This window comes from Marmota monax, unplaced genomic scaffold (genome assembly GCF_021218885.2).
Source record: "Marmota monax isolate L192 unplaced genomic scaffold, Marmota_monax_Labrador192_F-V1.1 WCK01_AAM20220418_F8-fsc00103, whole genome shotgun sequence".
NCBI lineage: Eukaryota > Metazoa > Chordata > Mammalia > Rodentia > Sciuridae > Marmota > Marmota monax.
The window spans coordinates 3,950,163-3,970,609 of record NW_026694286.1 but is presented as its reverse complement, the minus strand read 5'-3'; the positions used below and the strand labels follow the sequence as shown (position 1 = coordinate 3,970,609).

The window sequence follows — 20,447 nt, the reverse complement described above, 5'->3', positions numbered from 1 at the left end:
CCATATTTTTAAAGAACATTTCCATAAAGGATGTTTTTTCCCTTTGGTGTGGGGGTAGAGCAATATGAGAGGAATGACTGAGAGGGATAGAGAAGAAATTGGGGACCCATTTTCATGCTATTTTCAGATGAAATAAAATCCTTTAGACCCCAAATACTTAAGATATATATTTGGAATTAGGAAGCATATGGTTCTATACTCCATGTCACAAGCCTGTTTGGTCACTGAAAAAGCTGCTTCTAAGTCACATGTCACTCTCAACTGGCCATTCCCTCCATCTCCATAGACTAGAGAAAGAAACTCTCTCCTGACTGGGCTTTTCTTCCTGCTAACAAGACTTATGTCTCTAAAGGGTGTTATGTATTGCCTCTGCAGGACAGTAATGCTTAAACATCCTTAGAAATGGAATTCCCCTCTCCCAGTCATCCCGAAGAGACTCACGATCTATGGCCAAGTCTCCCATTGCTCTAGTGCAGGACTTCTTTGGACCCTGGGGTGGGATGCAGAGCTGAAGTTGTTGGCCCAGATCCCTAAGCACCTTGATGAAATCCTTAAACACTTCATTATAATTTTAAAGGCCATGAAATCCAAAAGAAATACCCATTGTGAAAAAAGTGGTAGCAAAAATCCTTCAACAGTTCCACAAATGGTAACCCACTGGAGTGACAAGTGTTACTACTCTTGTTTTCTGGAAGGGAAAGGTTATCCTAAATGTAGGGATAGCTTCCTTTGTTGTCACTCACACACTGGGTTTAGAGACAAAGCCAGGATTTCATACGCATTTCATTTTCTGGTGCAAAGGACATTTTGATTAATTAGAATGTTGAAACCTCCAGTAGGAGGGCTGCGTTTGCAGGATGAATTTCCTTGGCTGACTTTTCGGGAAACTGGGGAAGAGTCATTACTGCAGTGAGGCAGTGAAACTGGGAAGCAGCCCATATCCCTCAGCTGTGGTAGGTAGAAGCAGAGCTGGAATGAAGCGCAAGTGACCTTCTTGCCTGCTTGATGGTAAATGTCCTTTTCCAATCTGGAAGCCCCTATTTACCCAAAGTGCCCCAAGATAGAATAATCTGAACCTTTTAGTTTGATGAGAATGATTTTGAGGACAGTACTGACATGTATCACTTGACAGTCTGAGAACTACATCAGTAGGTGATTTTATCATGCAGACATCACGAAGTGTTGTTTATACACCTAGATGGCAGAGCCTACTAAACAGTTGGTATAGCCTGATCCTGCTAGGCTACAAACCTGTACTGCATGTTACAATACTAAATACTGTAGGCAACTGTAACATGATGGTATTTGTGTATCTTCATGTCTAAACATAGAAAAAGTATAGTAAAAATACCAGGCAACAGGAATTTTTTAGCTCTACAGTAATCTAACAGGACTACCATTATATACACAGCCCATTGCTGACTGAAAATCCTCACACAGCACATGATTTATACACCTTCATCAGTGGTTTATGTAACTTATTGATTAGCAACTATCTAGCAAATATCTGATATGATATGAGCTGTATTGGATTTAGAGAAAAGTTCAAATTACTGTGTTCACATCTTATAAAGATGATGCAAGTTTTTAAGCAGATATTTTCAAAAGTCTAATTTTATGCACAGAATTTAAACTAATGCAAATCAACCTCTGATTTAAAAAGTCTGTCAAGAGTCACGTAATCTCCAAGCTGCCAGCCCCACTGAATTTTAGCAGTGCTGTGAGGCTACCACCACACATGGGGCCTAGTTTGCCTGGGAAGCAGCCTGAGGATGCCACTCTCATTTCCCTCCTCTGGGACTTCTGCAAAGGGTTCTGCTGACCACAGCACTGCCATTCCAGGACTTCTTGGGTGTGAATCTGAACATGGCCCTCAAGAACCTGAGTCTCAGTATGGATTTCAGCTTTTATAGGTTTCAGGGACATCTAGTTGCACTGGCTTTGGGCATATTATATGTCCCCACATTCACTATTGTTGCAACCTTTATGTCTTGAAACAGTAATGTGATATCTTACATGCACTAAACACTCATTTTATACTAAGAGCTATTCTAATCACAGCAACTCAGTGAGGTGTAAGTACTATTATTACCTACTTTAGAGAGGAAAACCTGGATGCATAGGCAGTAAACATCTCATTCAAGGTCACTGTTCTGCTCCAAAACCAAGCAATCTGGTCAACCCAACCTTCCCTCTCTGTGCCACAGTACCTCTGGGGCAAGGTCATCTAAGCACTCCTTCAGCTCAACCTAAGGGTCCCACTCCAAACTCATCAGCTGTGGAAGAAAGTAGACCTGGCAAAGGGTACAAAGGATACAAAACAGTTACCATGAAACACTCCCCCCAAATACATTCCCTTTTGTCACTGCCTGAGAATTAGTCTTGCATTGTGTTGATTTGGAGTTATGCAACTTTCCTTTATAAAACATTAATCCCAGTCTCAAAGATTCAGATTGCGTTTAGAGTAGTACCTGCATTGAGTGATTACAGCAGCTTCGACCTTGCTGAGTGCTTTACCCTTCACCCTCACACCAGCACTGCATGGTAGATATTGTCAACTCCAGTCATGTCTTAGAGATGATAGACTAGTTATTCAGAAGCTCCTTTCCTAACCTAACTCTTTTTAAGTACAATAATCCCTCTTTACCCACAGGGCATACCAAGACCCACTGGATGCTTGAAACTGCTTATATATTGAACCCACTATATACTCTGTTTTTTCCTAGATGCCCTGCAGCATTGCCACTTAAAACCAGAGTTAATCTCTCCTTTCATGTTTTGTGCCCTGTTGCCTCCTTTGCATCAGTACTTGTACTTTGGGGACATTATTAAATAAAATAAGGTTACTTGAACACAAGCACTGCTATACCATAGTGGTCAATCTGATAACAAACAGCTAGTGAGTAACTAACGGGCAGGTAGTGTGTACAGAGTGGATACACTGGACAAAGAGAGGACTCACATCACAGGAAAGATGCCACAAGATTTCAACAACATCACACAATTTAAAACTTATGAATTGTTCACTTTTGAAATTTTCTATTTAATGTTTTCAGACTGTGGTTGAACATACCCATGTTCAACTGAAAACATGGAAAATAAATTTTCAAGTTTTTATTCAATGATGTGAAATTGATACAACAAAATTAATAACAGTAAAAAATTTTCACATGTTAAACATGTGACTGATTCCCCAGGACTTGAGGTTGCAGATAAATAGACTCTAACCCTTATACCCGGTAAAAATTCTTGGAACTCAGGTAGGGACTTTACAGCCCAGCAGAGAGCTGTAGATCTTTCTCCACTGCCCATGGTGGGATCTCCTGTGGCATTAAAATTGTTCCCCACAGTTCTCATGGGCTTCCAAGTAAGTTTTGTTCATTCCTTGAGTAATCCAAATTCCAATTCCCTCCAAATGAATACTTTGATTTAACAGGGGCACGGTTAACCATATTCAAAAGCCATAGATAATATCAAGCCAATCTAAATTCAAAAGTATAAAGCAAGAGCTCCCTGCCTTTAATTCTAAAGGCTGTCTTGCTACCTGAGCCAATGGGAGGTCTTAATCCTTAAGAGACCATGGCTCTGGATTTGCCTGGGAAGTTCTCTGAGGTTTCTGTGTTGCTATAATCACAGCCTGGCCCTGTGATGCTTCCATCCTGGGCTTCAGGGCTTGTTTTGTGCATGCTCCTTGTACAATGGGACAACTTCATTAAAGGACATTCTTATATGTCAGCATACTGGCTTTTCCAAGAAGATATGAAGTTTCCTTTCAGAACCTGCAGCCTTACATACTGTTGGCAGAACTACATGAAGAGAGATAACCTATTTACATATTAAAAAGGTCAGCATTGGACAATCAGCAGTTAGAGATGAATTTGCTGCTGGTTGCAACTGGAGCATAAGAATTGGGAAGAAGCTGGCAATTTTGCTGTCTCTTCATCTGGGTAGACAGCAAGCCTTGGTAAATATGAGGATGTCTGCTGCGATCCACAAGAGCAGCGTCGTATAGAGAATCCCAGTGATAGACAGATTGCTTAAAGCTTAGGGCCTTTCTGATTATAAAAGGTATACAACCGACCATGTCAAGTGCAGGTCAGCCTGACCCTTTAAGAACTGTAATTAATTTGAGGTGGAATTATTTGCATAATAACTCTTTAGGCTCAGTTTGTAAAACACCAACCATCATAATAAACTTTAAATTATGTAGCTATTGCTTTCTTAACCTGCCAATTGCATTATGAAGGGTGTACTTTTATAAGTCCTGAAAAATTTCTTTTCATAATATGTCTTTTCAAAGTCTTTTTATATATTGGTAGTTTTATTTTGCTAATGCATGTCAAAAGTATCTTAGAAGGTATTATAAAGGCAATGTTTTTTTCTGAAATCTCTGTAACATGTTTTTGTTCCTTGCCCATTTGTAGGTTCAAAGTAAAATAGAGGATTTAAATCTATGGTCTGTCTTAAATGTTGGGATGTAACTTAAGAATAAAGTTACTTTGTGACTAGGGATGTAATAGTATGGTAGAGCACTTGCCTAGCATGCATGGGGCCCCGGGTTCAATCATCAGCACTGCAATAAACAAATAAATAAATAGTGAAGTCACTATTGAGGGGAAAAACTAAACAGAAGTGTTAATAAAAATGACATTGAAGTGCATCAATCCCATTGAAGTCTCACTTCAAGAGCAGCCACTCTTGGGCAAGCAGCAGCCATTGTTCTTTATGCCCTCACAACTCTGGTGCACTCAGAGCTTTTGTTCAGAAAAGAGAGCACCCCCATTTAAGAATGCCTGTGCCAGGGAAATCACATCTCAGCTGAGGCTGCTTTCCAGAAATCCTTAGCTGCCCCAGATTCCCACCTGAGGTTATTGTGTGCTGGGGATTGACAGCAGCAGCTGATGTCACCCCAGTTCTCATGAGGACCCTGTGCTACATTTCATTCAGTGTCAACAGGGGATTTAGGAAGCCAGATGTGGACCTGGCCAGCTTTAGAGATGTATAAAGTGGCTTCCAGGAAGAAATTGTTCTTTTGTACATACACATCTCAGATAGTTCAGTATGCCAATCTGCTCAGCATTCACATTCTGAGTGGGTCTTTGGTTCCTATGACTCTGATTTAAGGAGAGAGAAGCCAGGGGCAGTGACAAGCTAGTCCTTCACTGGCCATCATACAGTATCTCACAGAAATGATTTGTATTAAAAGTATTTAAAGCAAGCAGCCACAGTCTTCAGGGCCTAACATGACATCTATTTTGGCTAGGCCACTGTTCTAAAGCAGAACCATGGTATAGGCTATGCATGGGGACTCCTGGCCATGTGACCTTGTATAAGCAGGAGACAAGGCTGTTGGTTGTGTCTGCATCTTTCCTACCCTGACCACAGGCCCTCGGCTCCAGGCTGACCTGCTGCTCACTCCACACTGCCTCTCTTTCAGAATACTCAGCTGAGCAGAACCAGCAGGCCCTGCACCAATCGGTCTTCCTGACTTCCATGTCAGCCCACCCTTCTCGGGAGCTTCCCCTCGGCAGGGAGCAGCACTGCAAGCTGCTGCCAGGTGTAGCTGACATCCAGGCCAGCCAGGTGGCCCGGTGGACAGTGGACCAGGTGAGCACCAGGGCCATGGGATGGGACCACCCTTTGTTGGCTTCTCTGTTGCCTGGGAAAATACCCTTTTTCTTTCAGGCAGCACATCCTCTATATTAAGTTAAATTCAAATGCAGTGAGAAGCCAGACATGATTTTGAGGAAATTAGGAAAGCCCAGTTAGTTAGTTTTGTGTCTCCTCTTCCCAGCCTTATCCAGTGCTGCCCTGTGCTTCATCACTATCTGCCCAGGGCTAATTTAAGCCTCCAAGTCCACATCCCAGCTTTGATTTGAGGAAGTACAAATGTATAAGCATCTTAGACTTGAGTCCCAGCAACATCCTTGCTGGAAGATAGCACTGCCCCAGGACATCCAGACCCTGAGCACCAAGTACATTCTCTGCAAGCAGGCCTTGCTTCCCATTTCTTCACCCAAAGCCACAAGATGATCAGGCCAACCTTAGGTTGATTTTTAAAGTGCATATGGTATCAACATTGTGTAAGATGCTGCACAGAGGGAAAAGCCAGATCATATTTTAATATAACCATGCCTTACAATATTGGTTCTTAGTAAGGATCCGTTAAGCCCCATTGCTTACTATAATGCAATAGGACTACTTCAGATTTAAGGCCATCTTATTATAAGGAGTACACTGTTTGGTGGAATTTCTTTGGGATGAAGGTATTTTTTCCCTAGTTAGGCTTGAGAACTTTTTATTTCAATGACAGAAACCCTGAGGGCAAGATTCGAATTACAACTGGAGTTAAATTTGTCAAAAAATATTTACTGAGCGCTTCCTGTGGTCACCTTGACCTACTCGTGGTTGAACCTTCCTTCGTAGGCTGGGGCTGAGGTCCCTGTTCTCACTCCTCCCCAGGCACTTTACATGATGGGCCTGTGCCCGGAGTCTTTTGGCAGGAACAGAGGGGTCTGCCATTGTTTTATGGGATGCCATGCTGCCTACCTCTCCTTTCACTCTTAGAAAGGCCTGGATGGTCCTGGTCATGGAGAGTTGACCTGGAATGTGCCAGGAACTGGCTGTGTGTCTGGGAGAATGGCTAAAATGTGGTCTTCCTCCTTAAAAGTGTCCCAAGTCTGCCTGTTTATGAATTTCTACAAGTTTACAGAGTATACCTCAGCTACATGGCCAAACATCAACTTTAAAACTTGTTGTGTCTGTAATCAAATCATGTATAGTTTTGCCCTTGAAGCAACACTACACAAATAGGAAGTTAACTGAGAACTCAATGGCATGTCATTTATTCTTAATTTTCAAGCTTGTTATTTGAAATTCTATATCTGGGAAGTAAGTCTGAGAGTGGCTCCTCTTTTCTTGCTGGTTTCCTAGCTCTTGGCTCCATATGTCCTCCATAGTAAGGCCGAGATTTTTATTTCACCCATTTGGCAGATGGGGAAATTGAGTCAGCCAGAGGCTAAGTGACTTGCTTAAGGCTACACTGGTAGAATCAGGTTCACCATGCAAACAGCAGCCCTGGGCATGAAGGAAAATAACCTGGGATAGCGAAAGGTGACCAGGTGTCAAAGGCCTCCGGGGCTAGGTGGGGAGTGGCATGACTCATTTGGCAGCTGAAGTCACATTAGGATCTCGGCATAAAGTCACTTTGTGAATGTGCTGTTTCAGGGAAATGAGTATGACAGGTCTGCAGAAAGAGGGAGAAGCCAAGGAGAGGGAGACGACCAGGAAGTTGCCAGCATGCGCCTGGTGTGGGAAAATCAGGGTCTGGATTGGGTGCTGCCATGAGAAGAACCTGACTTCCGTAAATGTTTTAAAGGCAAAAACAACAGCACAGGGAAGTCGATTAGACATAGAAGATGAAAAGTAAAACCAGCCAAGTGTGATTCCATTTATAGTCTCAGCACTACACAGTTTAATAGGTCATTAGGATAATAATATGTGAGAGCTGGGAGGCCCAGTAAGTGGGGAAATGCTGGAGCTGTCAGAATACTGGAACTTTGGGGAAAGGGCCCAGTTTGGAGGCAAGGGGACAACACAGGGAAACAGGAGGCACTGCCATTACCAGTGAGGGAAGGGCACCAAGTCAGTGCTCCCAGAGACAACTCTGAACACTGAGGAACCAGGCTCAGATAAAAAGTGCAGGAGAAGGGGAGATGCAAATGAGAGCTCAAAGAGGAGCTGGAGGAAGCCCCTGGAAGAAAAGCCTCACAGGCAGGCCAGTCAAGAGCCTTCCATGCAGCAAGGCATATGGCAGTTCAGCTCAGGGTCCTGGTTGGGGCTGCAGAGTTGGACTTCAGGAGATTTGGAAATCTTGTGTTTTTCTTAATGGAGGAGAGAGAACTTTCATTTGCTTCTTTGCATGACAGCAAAAAGAGCAGGACCCCCTAACAGGAGCATCAAGCAGTAAATAGGAAATGGGAGGCTGGTGGCTGATCTGACAATTTTCAAGTTTGGCACTTAATGTTAAAACAACTTTGGAAGGTGACTTAAAAAAAAAAAGTCTCAGTAGGACTGGGAAGTTCTCAAAAGGAAGATCAAGGAGAAAGGATGCTACCAAGGATTGTGAGGAAAGCTACATCCCAGTACTTGAGTACTGGTGTGTGTGTGTGTGTGTGTGTGTGTGTGCGCGCGCGCACAATCTCAGCCTTTTATTGCTGGAAAAGGCCTTAGAGCATTTATAAATTAAGTAAAATCAGAGAGGCCAAGAGCCTTGCATCGAACGCCCCTGTTCATAATGCTTCCTGGTGCTTCGGTAACCATGACTCCCACCAGGGAGGCATTCCAAAGGCGACCTTCTCCCAATTCCCTCATGTTGACTTGTCTCAGCATTTGTATCATCCTAACAAGATGCCCTTGAGGACAAGGAGCACATCTTAAATTTCTTGCCTGTATCTTTATGCACTACAGCACCTCTCTCAGCACTGAAATAGGTCCTCAAGAATGATCTTTGATGGATTGAAAAATGCAGGCTTTGTGTTTGTGTTCTTTTTCTATCTTTGAAAATAAGGCAGCTCTCCAAAGGGAGTCCACATCAGGGTGTTTAGTGGGTGCCCACCAATGGTGGAGTGCGAGCCTGCTCCGGATGTCACAATGAAATGGTGATTGAGGAGGATGATTTGAAAGGGCAGTGCAGATCTGAGCAGGATCAGTGGGGGCTGGGGCTCCTTTTGTGCTTTGTTAGCACTGGTCATAGGGGAGCCTCAGTAGCCGAGGACAGGGTGTGTTGAAATGAACTTGGGCATCCTGCGTAAAGCGCCATTCAGAGACCTGACATGAGTGTCTATAGCAGAAGAGAAGAGAGAGAAGGTTCCCATTGTCTGCCACCCTGGCCTGGGAGAAAGGCCTCTGCTCTGCATGATGCTACCTGTGAAGAGAAGCCAAGCAGGGCCTTTGTCACACTCCCAGAGCTGTGAGCTGGCTTTCAACTCCTTTATCACCATGGTTGTCTCTCCCACCACAGTGTTTTTCAAAGCATAGTTAGGCCGTGAAGTCAATTTAGTGGTTATGAAATGGAAGGCAAGAATAGATACACGATGTATCACAAAGGTTATTGTTTTGGGAAACTTCCGTTAGACATGGGTTTGAGCTCGTGCTAAATTATGGTCAGTGTAAGTTCATTTCTTACTCTAGACCAGGGAAATATCCTGTTCAAATACATCAACGTCTGAGAGTAAAAACCAAAGTATTTTTATATTTTTACATCTTCACAGCAAACTGTCCTCCGCTCAGAGTGTCAGATGCACATTTGAGTGAGAGTGAATGCACAGGTGAATTTTATGTAGTCTCTTCCTGCCAGGTGTGTGTCCAAGCACATGCAGGCAGGCTGTGAGTGTTGCGTGCACATTCACCACCACAGATATGACTCAGTTATGCTTGGCCCCTCTTATATCTTAAAATACTTCTTAAAGCACCCCATATAAATTGTCTGAGCCTCAACCAAGTGCTCCCTAAATGTTCATTAACTATAAAAGATGGAAGTCACTTTAAAAGCAGACTTTACACAGGAGGGAGTATTTTGAAAAATTCAGGGTACTGCTAGCTAAGCATAGCAGCCTTCACAATTGAGCCCTTAAAAAAGGGCAAATAAACTGTGCTGTTAAAAAATGAGACTCAGACTGGAAACATGGTCCCCAGTGGACTTTTAGCTAGTACAATCAGGCACACATCTCCAGGCTCAGCAAGGGAGAACACCACCATCCAGGAAGATTGAAGGCAGCAGCCCCACTGCGGAACAGAGGCCTCCTGCGCTCTGGAGAGGAGGCCGAGAAAGTAGGTCGTGGGGGGGACGTGAGCTGGGTACAGTGAAGGGCTCATCTGAGAACCCAGGCGGTGTCATCCTTCTTAGTCTTCCCAGACTGCTGTCTCATACCTACAATTAACTTACTCAGTGTCCTTCCAAAGCAAAGCAGGGATTTTGGCCATAGGACATTGTGTTCCTGACAGTGTAGAAAATGGTGTGTGTCAGCCCCCACAGCCCCAGCCAAGGACACACGCCCACATGTCAACCCCACACCATGGGGAGCTCCCCACAGCCATGGCCGAAGCCTGGGCTGCCACTGGTCTCCAAAAGAGTAGCTGCTACTTTGAAACAGCAGAACCACCCCACTGCTGTCCTTTCGTGGACTGAGGACAAATGGACACTCCTCTCTCATTGAATTTTCTGCCATTAAATAGCTACCCGCATTTTACCACAAACTTGAAGGGCACACACACAAAAAAAGACTTTCTTTGAAGGGGAGAATGAGAGGAAAACCTTTGGATGTTACTCTCCTTAAAAGCTCACCACTTCACATGTGGAAAACCTGTAGCAAAACGGGCTTGCTATTAAAAGTCAATAAACCTTATTGTTAGAGGAAATAAATATCAACTAGTAATACTGAATCAATTTTTACATTCTCAGCCATATAGTCTGCTTCTACAGGTTTCATGGAACTTATTCTTTACTTTGGAAAAACAGACTGAGTAGAATGGGAATGTCTTTCTGGAAAAGCAGAGAGTTTGGGAGAGGTGGTAGTCCAGGGAGACGTGCCTACCCAACTGCCTCTGGAGAGCCAGGGCAAAGCTGCAGGAGGAGACCACCACGCTCACAGCCCTCACTTTGCTCTGTTGACACTTTGGTTTGACACATTACTTATTCCCATTAAAAGAAGCCAGTTTACCTCGACAGGGACAGTGATTTCTTGGCTAATGGTACTGAGGAGGGGATGGAGTCCTTGTTTCATTGTCCAGAAAAGGGCAATTTAACATAGCAAACCCCCAGAGCCACACGCAGCACTTCTGCTGTGAACAGAAGCCCTTGAGCAAGTACGTAAGAGCCCCTCCATCCCACAGGGAGGCCACTGTCCCGACAGTTGACATGGCGCCCCCACCACAGCTCCTGAGTGAGACGGGATGGCACACCGGTCTCTAGCTCACTCCTGGTCCCCCTTTTCTCTCTGCCTTTTTCCTTCTATGACATTCAGCCCTGTGAAAGAGCCACACTAGAAGAGGACCTGGGGGGATTTTGATCCCCCCAGGGATATTGGCAACATCTGGATGCATCTTTTGGCTATCACAGCTGGAAAGGGAATATTGCTAGTGGCAGCTAATGAGTAGAGGCCAGGGAGGCTGTTAAAAATCCCTCATCCGCAGGACAGCCCCACAGCAGTTCTCTGACCCAAGGCGTTGTGGCACTGAGGTTGAGAAACCCCACCCTAGAACATGTTCCCTGGAGTCAGCTTTGGTTGCTTTTGCCCCGGCACCCAGCCCCAGTTCTGGGGATTTTACCCCTGTATCCCCTCCTCCTCAGCTCTAGGCTTTTCCCCATGCAGAGCAGGTGTCCAGGCCCTCATGTTTCCTGCTGACTGCAGCTGATGCCTCCGCTAATGCCCTGCCCACTCAGAAGACCCAGCACGAGTCCATCTAGATGCTGCTGGGTCACCTCTCCAGCTTTCTCTGGCACTGTGGCTCCTCAGCCCTCAGTGCACATTAGCATCCGCTGGGGAGCTCTGAAAATAAATACCCAGCACCTGGACGCAGTCCAGCTCCATTCATTTGCAATCTCTGGACTGAGCCTGGACTTCAGTCAGCCTGAAAGCTCTGCAGGTGAATGTAATGTGTGGCTGAGCTGGAGAACCAGGGCGCCAGGCTTTCTGCCACCTGCTGATGGACATATAACCCACACCCTTGAGGCCATGCCAACCCTGCCTTTCCTGGTGCCACTCCCCTTGCCCTCCTCAGTGCCAGCTGACCTGGACTCCTCAGTGCTGCTCCCACCCACCCTGTGTGGCCCTGCTTCTGGGCTGCCTCCTGTGATTCTCCATACCTGGAAGGTCTTCTCAACACATCCGTCCCAAATTGCCACCCATGGGAAGATGGAGCTTACATCAGTGACCATCTCAGGGACCCCATCCTTATGATGTTCCCACCTGGATGCAGTCTTCTCTTGCAAAAGCCTGTGCCTTTACACTTCTCCTCTGGAGGGTCACACATTTGACCATGTGTCATAGTCATGAGAAAGGAGTGTTATACTCCACCCCCTCTCTCCTCCCACCACACATTGAACCATTAACTCACAGGTGCAGCCCTTCCAAACCCCAGCACAAAGCCTCACACTTGGCCAGGTTTAGGACATGCTCACATAGAACAGCAGCCTGGGGAAGGGCAGAGATGCCCCATCTCTCAGTGTTTTGGGCCAGAGACCCATTAGGAGTCCTTAGCCACCATCAAAGCTCTTGTCACCTGAGTTCCAATTGACCGGAGGCCTTCCATGACTTTCTCCTGCTCCCTGCAGATGCTATACACATGCTCCGTGCATCCTGTTTACCTAGAAGAAGACAATCAGGTGAACTCAGTAAACCTCAGCTTTTTCCACTTGTGTTGCAGAGCCCCAGGTTCTGAATAAACTGGGCCTGTCATGCTAAGAACCACAGCTGGCCTGAGCACATGGGCACTCATCCCAGAGCTCCTGGGTCAGGGTGGTGCCAACACATGCTGCGTGATGGCTGGTTTGGGAGGGACTTTCTACGTCCTTATCACCTCTAGAAGGATGATTGCAAAGGGACCCATGATGAAATAGACTCACGGTGCCAGAAGAGCATAAAGCAGATAGAACTCAGGTGTGCAGCCACAGGGTGTGTCTGGAGGCATTGGTCCTCCCTGACTGTGCTAGAACCTGGGTCACCCATCACCCGGTGCTCTTCTGCAGTGAGAGGAGGAGCATCTTCTTACGTCTCATGGGGGGCTCTGAGGGAGTGGGTGCTCCCAGAATGCTGCCATGGTGGAACTTGTTAGTATAAGACCATGAGCTCCGCAGCCCTCTTGAGACCTTCCCTGTGAGATGCGGAGAGGGACAGGGTGAGCGCTCACCATTCAGTGAAAGAGACAGCCAAGAGGAAAAACAAGCAAGAGGACAGTTCCTCCTACAAATCTCACTCCCACAATTCCATTTACTATTGTGCTCCTGCTTCCATTCCTCCCCTGCTGAGACTGTGCCAGACCCAGCTAGAAATAGCCAGAGCCCAGCAGTCATCTGGGTTTTTTAGGAGTCTACGTTTTATCATGTCTGTTCAGGGAGCTCCCCTAAATTGTCTGTTGAGACCAGTCCATGGCTTCCTGAGTTGACAGTCCATCCTTGACTGAGTTATTTTATTAAAAGGAACATGGGGCATGTGGGGACAGAGAAAGGGTAAAAAAGAGAGTTGGGAAGTCAAGTGAAAGGGACCAAGTCTCCAGAACTCAGGATTTGAGGTAGAAAACCCAGGTCCAAAAACATCTCTGCTACCCACTGACCATGTGTGAGCTTGGGTAAGTTGTTAAACCTCCTTGGGCTTCAGTTTTGTGGTTGTTGAATTGGAAATCCAGCTCAGCATAGATTCACAATTTCCTCCAGGCTGCCAGGCACCAGGTGAGGACCTGGAGCCTCAGCCCTAAGAGGGGACTCTGCCATCAAGTCTGCCTACAAATACAGTGGTACTTGTGAATATTGCTGCATGAGGCCACTGTCCCCTGCCTACCTTGACACTGGAGTGTGGTCAGGAGGTTCAGGTGCAAGAAGCTTCTAGAATGCCAGAACCCCACTCAGAGGGAGGCCATCACTTCACCATTATCACTATAACCCTGTATAGGTCAGCTTGGTGATCAAAGGATAGAAAAGACACTGGGGGCAGGACTAATTGCTCAGCTGACAAATGCTAATGTGACTTGATAGTTACTATTGAAATCCCAAGTGTTTGAGGGATTCAAAGTTTATTTTACTCACATGTTGATTTACTACAACCCCCAAATTATTTCAGGTGTGTGTCTTAAATTAGGCTTTTCATCTTGCACTGTAGGTGGCTGAGTTTGTACAGTCTCTTTTGGGCTGCGAAGAACATGCCAAGTGCTTCAAGAAAGAGGTAAGAAATGTAAAAATTAGATATATGTCCATACTTCTGGCCCCAAAGTTCTTTATTTCTGTTTAGTTAAGTATAAATAAGAGCAGTTTGGGAAGGCAAGAGAAAAGGGAGCCAGCAGGGGAGGAGCCCAGCAGTAAGTGAGGGACTGATGCAGAGGGGCAGCCACTGTCTTTGGTTTTCACTTATTTAGCTCTGCTTTCTCACAGAGTGCTGTGACACTCAGCTTAGATAGTATGCTCCACAAATATACTGTTTGGTGGAAGAGTAAATGAACAAGATAATTAATCATGAAGTCTCTGCATGGGGCCATACGGGGGGGAAGAGAGGAATCTTCCCTTGGGACTACAACCAAGAAGTAGAGGGGACTCTGCTCCAAATGCAGAAGGGGGACCATCCTGTTATCCCTGCCAGCACCTGCTTCAAGAGGGGTGTGGAGGAGCCACAGAATCCTGTGAGATCTCTGCCTCCTGCCTTCCCTTGGTTGGGATTTTTCTGAACTGCTTAACATTTTTCCTGGAATTAGTATCCATAGCCATATGGGCCACAGAATGATACTGCAAATAATAATACCAACAACAGAATGGTAATGCAAATAATAATGACAGCGATTACCATAGGCCTGCCATGTGGTGCAGGCCTATAATCATTATCTTTTGATTCTCGAAACACTCTACATTGACAGTTCACCACGAAAAAGTTCAGGTTCAAGAGGGCTAGGCATCACAAGCAAAGAGCAGAGTTCGATTGTATCCCAAATACATCTGATTCCAGAGCCTCATTCACAGCTTTAGAACTTACCAAAGAAGTACCCTCCTAAGGACTCTAGAAAGCACCACACACCTCTCTTCCTCTCGAGTTCGGAGGATATGTGCATTCAAGAGAAGCACTATGGAGCCCAGTCAGAATGGCATTGGTCTACTGGCTGCCAATAAAACGAGGTTCTCCTGATTCCACCTGAGTGCAGCACAGCCTAGGCACTGCTGACCCAGCCTCATACATGAGTCTACTGTCTGTGTTACCCACCTTGTCCGAGTCTGTCTGCATGATGAGCAGGAAAGAGAATCCTTTGTGGCCAGTTTATTCCAGCTTGATCCTTCCTGGCCAACTTTGTTATGTGCTCGGGTCACTCAACTTCTCTCTTCCCTCCCCTCTGAAACACAAGTCTTTTAGCTTAGAATTTCAGGTTTCCTCATCTACCTTACAGAGTCACTGGGAAGTTCAAATACATGGAAGGTTATCAGAGTTCCTTAAATGTTAGCTGTATCGTCACCATCATCACTTATTATCAGGACAACTGGATATGTGGACAACAATTTTTGCTTGAAAATGCTAGAGCCAGACCCATGTTAGGGATGGAAGGAGGCATATTCTCTCTCCTCCACCTGTAGTGTGTGCTTTTTAGCCCCTGGGGAAAGTATTTGCTTTTAGTATGTGCTAAATGGATAAATCTTCAATATATCATAAATTCACAGGAAGCTTTTCCAAACTTTTAAAGGATTAAAATGTTCAGAACAGACACTTCTCAGAAGATGATATTCAATCTATCAATAAATATATGAAAAAATGTTCAACATCTAGCAATTAGAGAAATGTAAGTCAAAGCCACTCTAAGACTTCATCTCACTGCACTCAGAATGGCAGCTGTTAAGAATACAAACAACAATAAATGTTGCTGAGGATGTGGGGGAAAAGGCATACTCATACATTGCTGGTGGGACTGCAAATTGGTACAGACAATCTGGAAAGTGGTATAGAGATTCCTTGGAAAACTGGAACCACCATTTGACCCAGCTATCCCCCTCCTCGGTTTATACCCAAAGGACTTAAAAACAGCATACCACACTGATGCAGCCACTTCAATGTTTAGAGCAGCACAATTCACAGTAGCTAAATTGTGGGACCAACCTAGATACCCTTCAGTAGATGAATGGCTAAAGAAATGCAGTATATATACACAATGGAATACTACTCAGCATTAAAAGAGAATAAAATCATGGCATTTGCAGGTAAATAGATGGAGTTGGAGAATATAATGCTAAGTGAAATAAGCCAATCCAAAAAAAAAATGCTAAGTATTTTCTCTGATATAAGGATGCTGATTCATAACGGGGATGGGAGGCAGCATGGGAGGAATAGACCACCTTTAGATAGGGTAAAGGGAGGGAGGGGAAGAGGTGGGAGCATGAGGGTAGGAAAGGCAGTGGAATGAGACAGACACCCTAGGTACACGTATGAAGACACAAAGGTGTGGTGTGACTCTACTTTGTGTACAACCAGAGACATGAAAAATTGTGCTCTATTTGTGTAATATGAATTGAATTGCATTCTGCTGTCATATATAACAAATTAGAATTTTAAAAGAGAGTTAAAATGTTCAAATCCCACCCCAGGGGTCTCAGGGTAATTCTTCCTTCCATTATAAGAATCATCACTGTCAATGAGACATGAATTCGAAGGGGTTTGTATTATGAAATTTGAAAAGGTTTAGAACCATGGCTCAAGGTTTGTGGAAGCGTTGCTAGTATGGAAACCCCTTTCATTCCTGCCTCTGTGGTTCTGGAGCCAGGATTTAGCTGAGTCAGGCTGTACCTCAAATATTAGCTGTATCATCACCATCACCTCAGTGGTGTTACAGGGGGAAAGACACTCAAGCAGCCTCTGGAGACAAGCTCTGAGGTCCCCAGTGCCTCAAGAAGCTGTGGACAAGCAGTCTAGCCATTCACCATTACTGACTCAAGGGAAAAAAAAATCACACTTCACACTACAGTATTTTCTATTTAAAAATATTTAATTGTCTAATAAAAATTGAAGGGCTGGGGATGTGGCTCAAGCGGTAGCGAGCTCGCCTGGCGTGCGTGCAGCCCGGGTTCAATCCTCAGCACCACATACAAACAAAGATGTTGTGTCCGCTGAAAACTAAAAAATAAATATTAAAATTCTCTCTCTCTCTACCTCTATCTCTCTCTCGCACTCTCTCTTTAAAAAAATTCTCTCTCTCTCTCTCTCTCTCTCTCTCTCTCTTTAAAAAAATCAAGGCATAGAACATGATGATTTAATATGCATATACATTGTATAACAATTTCTCACAATCTAGATCACTGATACAGCCAGGTATATAGTGATGCTTGCCTATAATCCCAGGAGCTCAGGAAGCTTAGGCAGGAGTATTCCAAGTTCCAAGTCAGCCTCAGCAACTTAATAAGGCCCTAAGCAGCTTAACAAGACCCTTCTCAAAAATAAAAAATTAAAAAAGGACCATGGATATAGCTAAGTCGTAAAGCAACCCTGGGGTTCAATTCCCAATACCACCAAAAAAAAAAAAAAAACCTTACAGATACATCTATCACCACTCATTCAGACATTAGATCTTCATTTAGAGCCAGGAATCCTTCTGAGCTAATTTTAAAATGTTTTTAAGGCAAATAAATAAAATATTTACAAACTTAAGATATAAGAAAATTAAAAGGAGATAATAAAAATCAATCACTCTTCCACCAGCCAAAGACAACTTCTGTTAATATTTGATGTAAAATTTCAAATATTTTAAATATTATGTATACATGTGGTCATGTACATTTAATTCAAAAAATCAAGTTTGAGATTTGTGTCAACATGCTGTATTATTGCTTAACAATTCATGAAATTTCTCAGATCATTAAATGTTTCATAGAGAAGTAAATTTGGGTGCCTGCTTAGTGTCTCATCCCATGGCTATACTATAACTTATTTACTTCAGCTCTTATTGGAACTCTGGATTGTTTCCAGTATTATAAGTATTGCTATAGTATGCACATTGCATATTATTCTCTCAGGGGGAAAAAAACAAAACTCTTGGAGATTTATAGCATTACTTTAACAGCTTTTGATACAAATTCAAGACCAAGATTTTTTAAACACAACAACAGAAATTCATACTGGAAAATTTTTGTATATGGAATTCTTAATCAAGAGAGTAAGCACCTTTTCAAAATAACTTTAGTCCCAAGACCTAGGAGGAGATGAAGTTGATGGATGGGTGGTCACTGACAAGCTCTCCATGGAGGCCTTGATGATTTGGTCTCACATTCAGCACCCAGGAGTTCCCAGTGGGTAACCAAGCTTTAATGGCAGGATATTGTAAATTGTGTTTGTTTATTTGTTTGCAGCAGATCGATGGCAAAGCCTTCCTGCTTCTGACACAGACAGACATCGTCAGAGTGATGAAGATCAAGCTGGGCCCCGCGCTGAAGATCTACAACTCCATCCTGATGTTCAGGAACTCCCAGGACCTCACAGAAGAAGACACTGTCACAGGCCAGGATGTCACAGAGTAAAGGTGCTTCCAAACTCATGCCAGTGCCAGGACTCTTTCAGCAGTAAATTGGCACCCATCAATTTGATTTGAATGTCCCCATGGTCATATCCATATTTAATCTGGACACTTTCAAGCGTCTGTGGTTCATGTGTAGAGGATTTTGAAGAGTGATGGTGTGCCAGTGACTCAGAGGCTCAGGCACAAGTGTGGGTTTATGAATGTGGTTATCGTTGATGGGATCCTTTCTGCTATGATGTGTTGCAACAAACAGACCAAAGAAGCCCACACATACATCTGTGTCCTTCCCTCACCATAAAAGAAGACATTTTCCATCTTGCAAGCACAAGTCTCTCAAGTGGTACAATATCAGAAAAGCAGATGCATCAACACATTGTTAGTGTTTTCACCAGAACCACATCTGAACATGGCTCATACCTGCTGACTGGAGGCCTGGCACTTTAAAGACTTCCTGTAAGGCTTTTGTGTACTTTACTCAGGAAAGTATGACTCTTTAAAAAAATAATAAGCACATGATTTTGCAGTTCATGAAATCTCTTTTTTATTCCATTAACCACTTCTTGGTTGCCACCCCAAGGAGTCCAGGAGCTTATGTGCCCAGGAATCATGGGAGAACAGTTGGGTGGGCCCTTCCAGAAGCTGATAATACCCTTCTGAGGAGCTTTCACCAGCTGTGGGTCCCCTAGGGTCCCCATTCTAACGCTGGCATTGGCTGGTAGGCCAGATACCACCCACAGTGAAATCCTCCTGGCTCCCACTCTGTGGAGAGCTCAGGGGTGCTGTTTTCCCCTGCATCCTGTCGGATCTATACAACAGGTACATCTGGGCCCTGTGTACACCTTTACAGAACCCTGCCATTAGGAAGGAATATTTCTAACGTTGGGAGCTCGGTGTCTGTTATTTGTTTGAAAAATTCTGACTCATTATCAGATTTTATTTGTTTTATAATTGATTATATCAGAGACCCAAGTTGTGTGGAGTTTGTCCCACAGTTACAAAAGGCAAGTACCTCTTTCTTAGCTTCTTACTGCTCTTCCATGTAGAGCAGTAAGCTACAAATGCCCTCATGGAAGTGGAAATTCATCATTTTAGGGTAGGAAGAAAAAAGGGAATTCATAGAGAAGAGACTCAGAACTGACCACATCCATTTGCCTCCTTAGGAATGTTAACAGTTTAAGAAAGTTAATTCTGCTTACAGAAGTTCTCCAATTTTAGGTAATGAAAGAAAAAAATCTTCTCTGAGAAATATGCATACATTACATTTGTTCAGATCCTTACCTAAATGTAATTTTAATATATTATCAGTTATGTAAATTTTGTTTCTGTGGCATTTGGTTTGTTGTTTTGCTTTGCTTTTTGTAGACTTCCATGTGCAATTAAAATTTCCTGCTTCTGCTGTTAAAATTTTAATATATTTTAAATGATAATAAACAGATAAAACAAAATCCACACCTTTCTATCTTTAATGAGCACATCATTATAACCTACACCCACACCATAGTCTGGTTTTCCCCAGCTGTGGAAGAGCAAAGGTTGATTTGCTACATGTGTTAGTCAGCAAAGTCAGCCAGCTGTACCACTGAGTTCCTTGGGATAGGTTCCCTTAGGGAAAAAGGTTTAGGTGTTAATAATTTGAGATACCAAATTGGGGATTTTTTTAAATAATAAGAATTTTAAAATTGCTCATTGTTTAGCATCCATGGAAGACCTGGCTTGCACATTATATGAATGTCATTTCAACACATTTCCTAGACCAGAACAAATGATACCAAGCAAAATTGGGATTGAACGTTGTTCCTGGAAGCCAACATGATCAGAGATAGATCCAGGTGTCCATCACCTGAAGAACACCCCACTCTGCCACCCTCGACCTTAACATAGTCAAAAGGAAACTCAGATCTTCTCACCTGGGTGAACAATGCCCTCATAAGAGTAGTGCCCCAGCCAGGAAGCTGAAACCCTCTGACTGTCCATGCTGTTTCGTAGCTGGATAACACTAGAGTTAGGGAGAATGTGCACCATCAGTTCTTGGGAGCTGGTCCCTGCTGGCCCCAGCACACTGCAGACATTCTACTCAGCCCTCTGCCCTCTCCCTTTACTTTCTTTAATATTCTGCACTTGATTTATACTCAACCTTCCTCCAAATTCACGCCGCTCTTACGCCTCCTACCTTTGCATCTGCCCATCTCACTGCCCAA

General features: G+C 44.0%; 1 protein-coding gene across 5 annotated transcripts in view; it reads left to right on the top strand.

Annotated features, from left to right (window-relative positions):
• L3mbtl4 (L3MBTL histone methyl-lysine binding protein 4) overlaps positions 1 to 19,659 on the top strand; it is a 485,427-nt gene extending 465,768 nt beyond the window's left edge. For all 5 annotated transcript variants that reach the window (XM_046467481.2, XM_058586451.1, XM_046467478.2 and 2 more), the window contains 3 exons: positions 5,438 to 5,607; positions 13,875 to 13,937; positions 18,083 to 19,659. In XM_046467481.2, coding sequence (XP_046323437.1) covers positions 5,438 to 5,607; positions 13,875 to 13,937; positions 18,083 to 18,250 — 401 coding nt within the window. In that variant the 3' untranslated portion in view covers positions 18,251 to 19,659. The remainder of the gene's footprint in view (positions 1 to 5,437; positions 5,608 to 13,874; positions 13,938 to 18,082) is intronic.
• Positions 19,660 to 20,447: the final 788 nt, after the last annotated feature.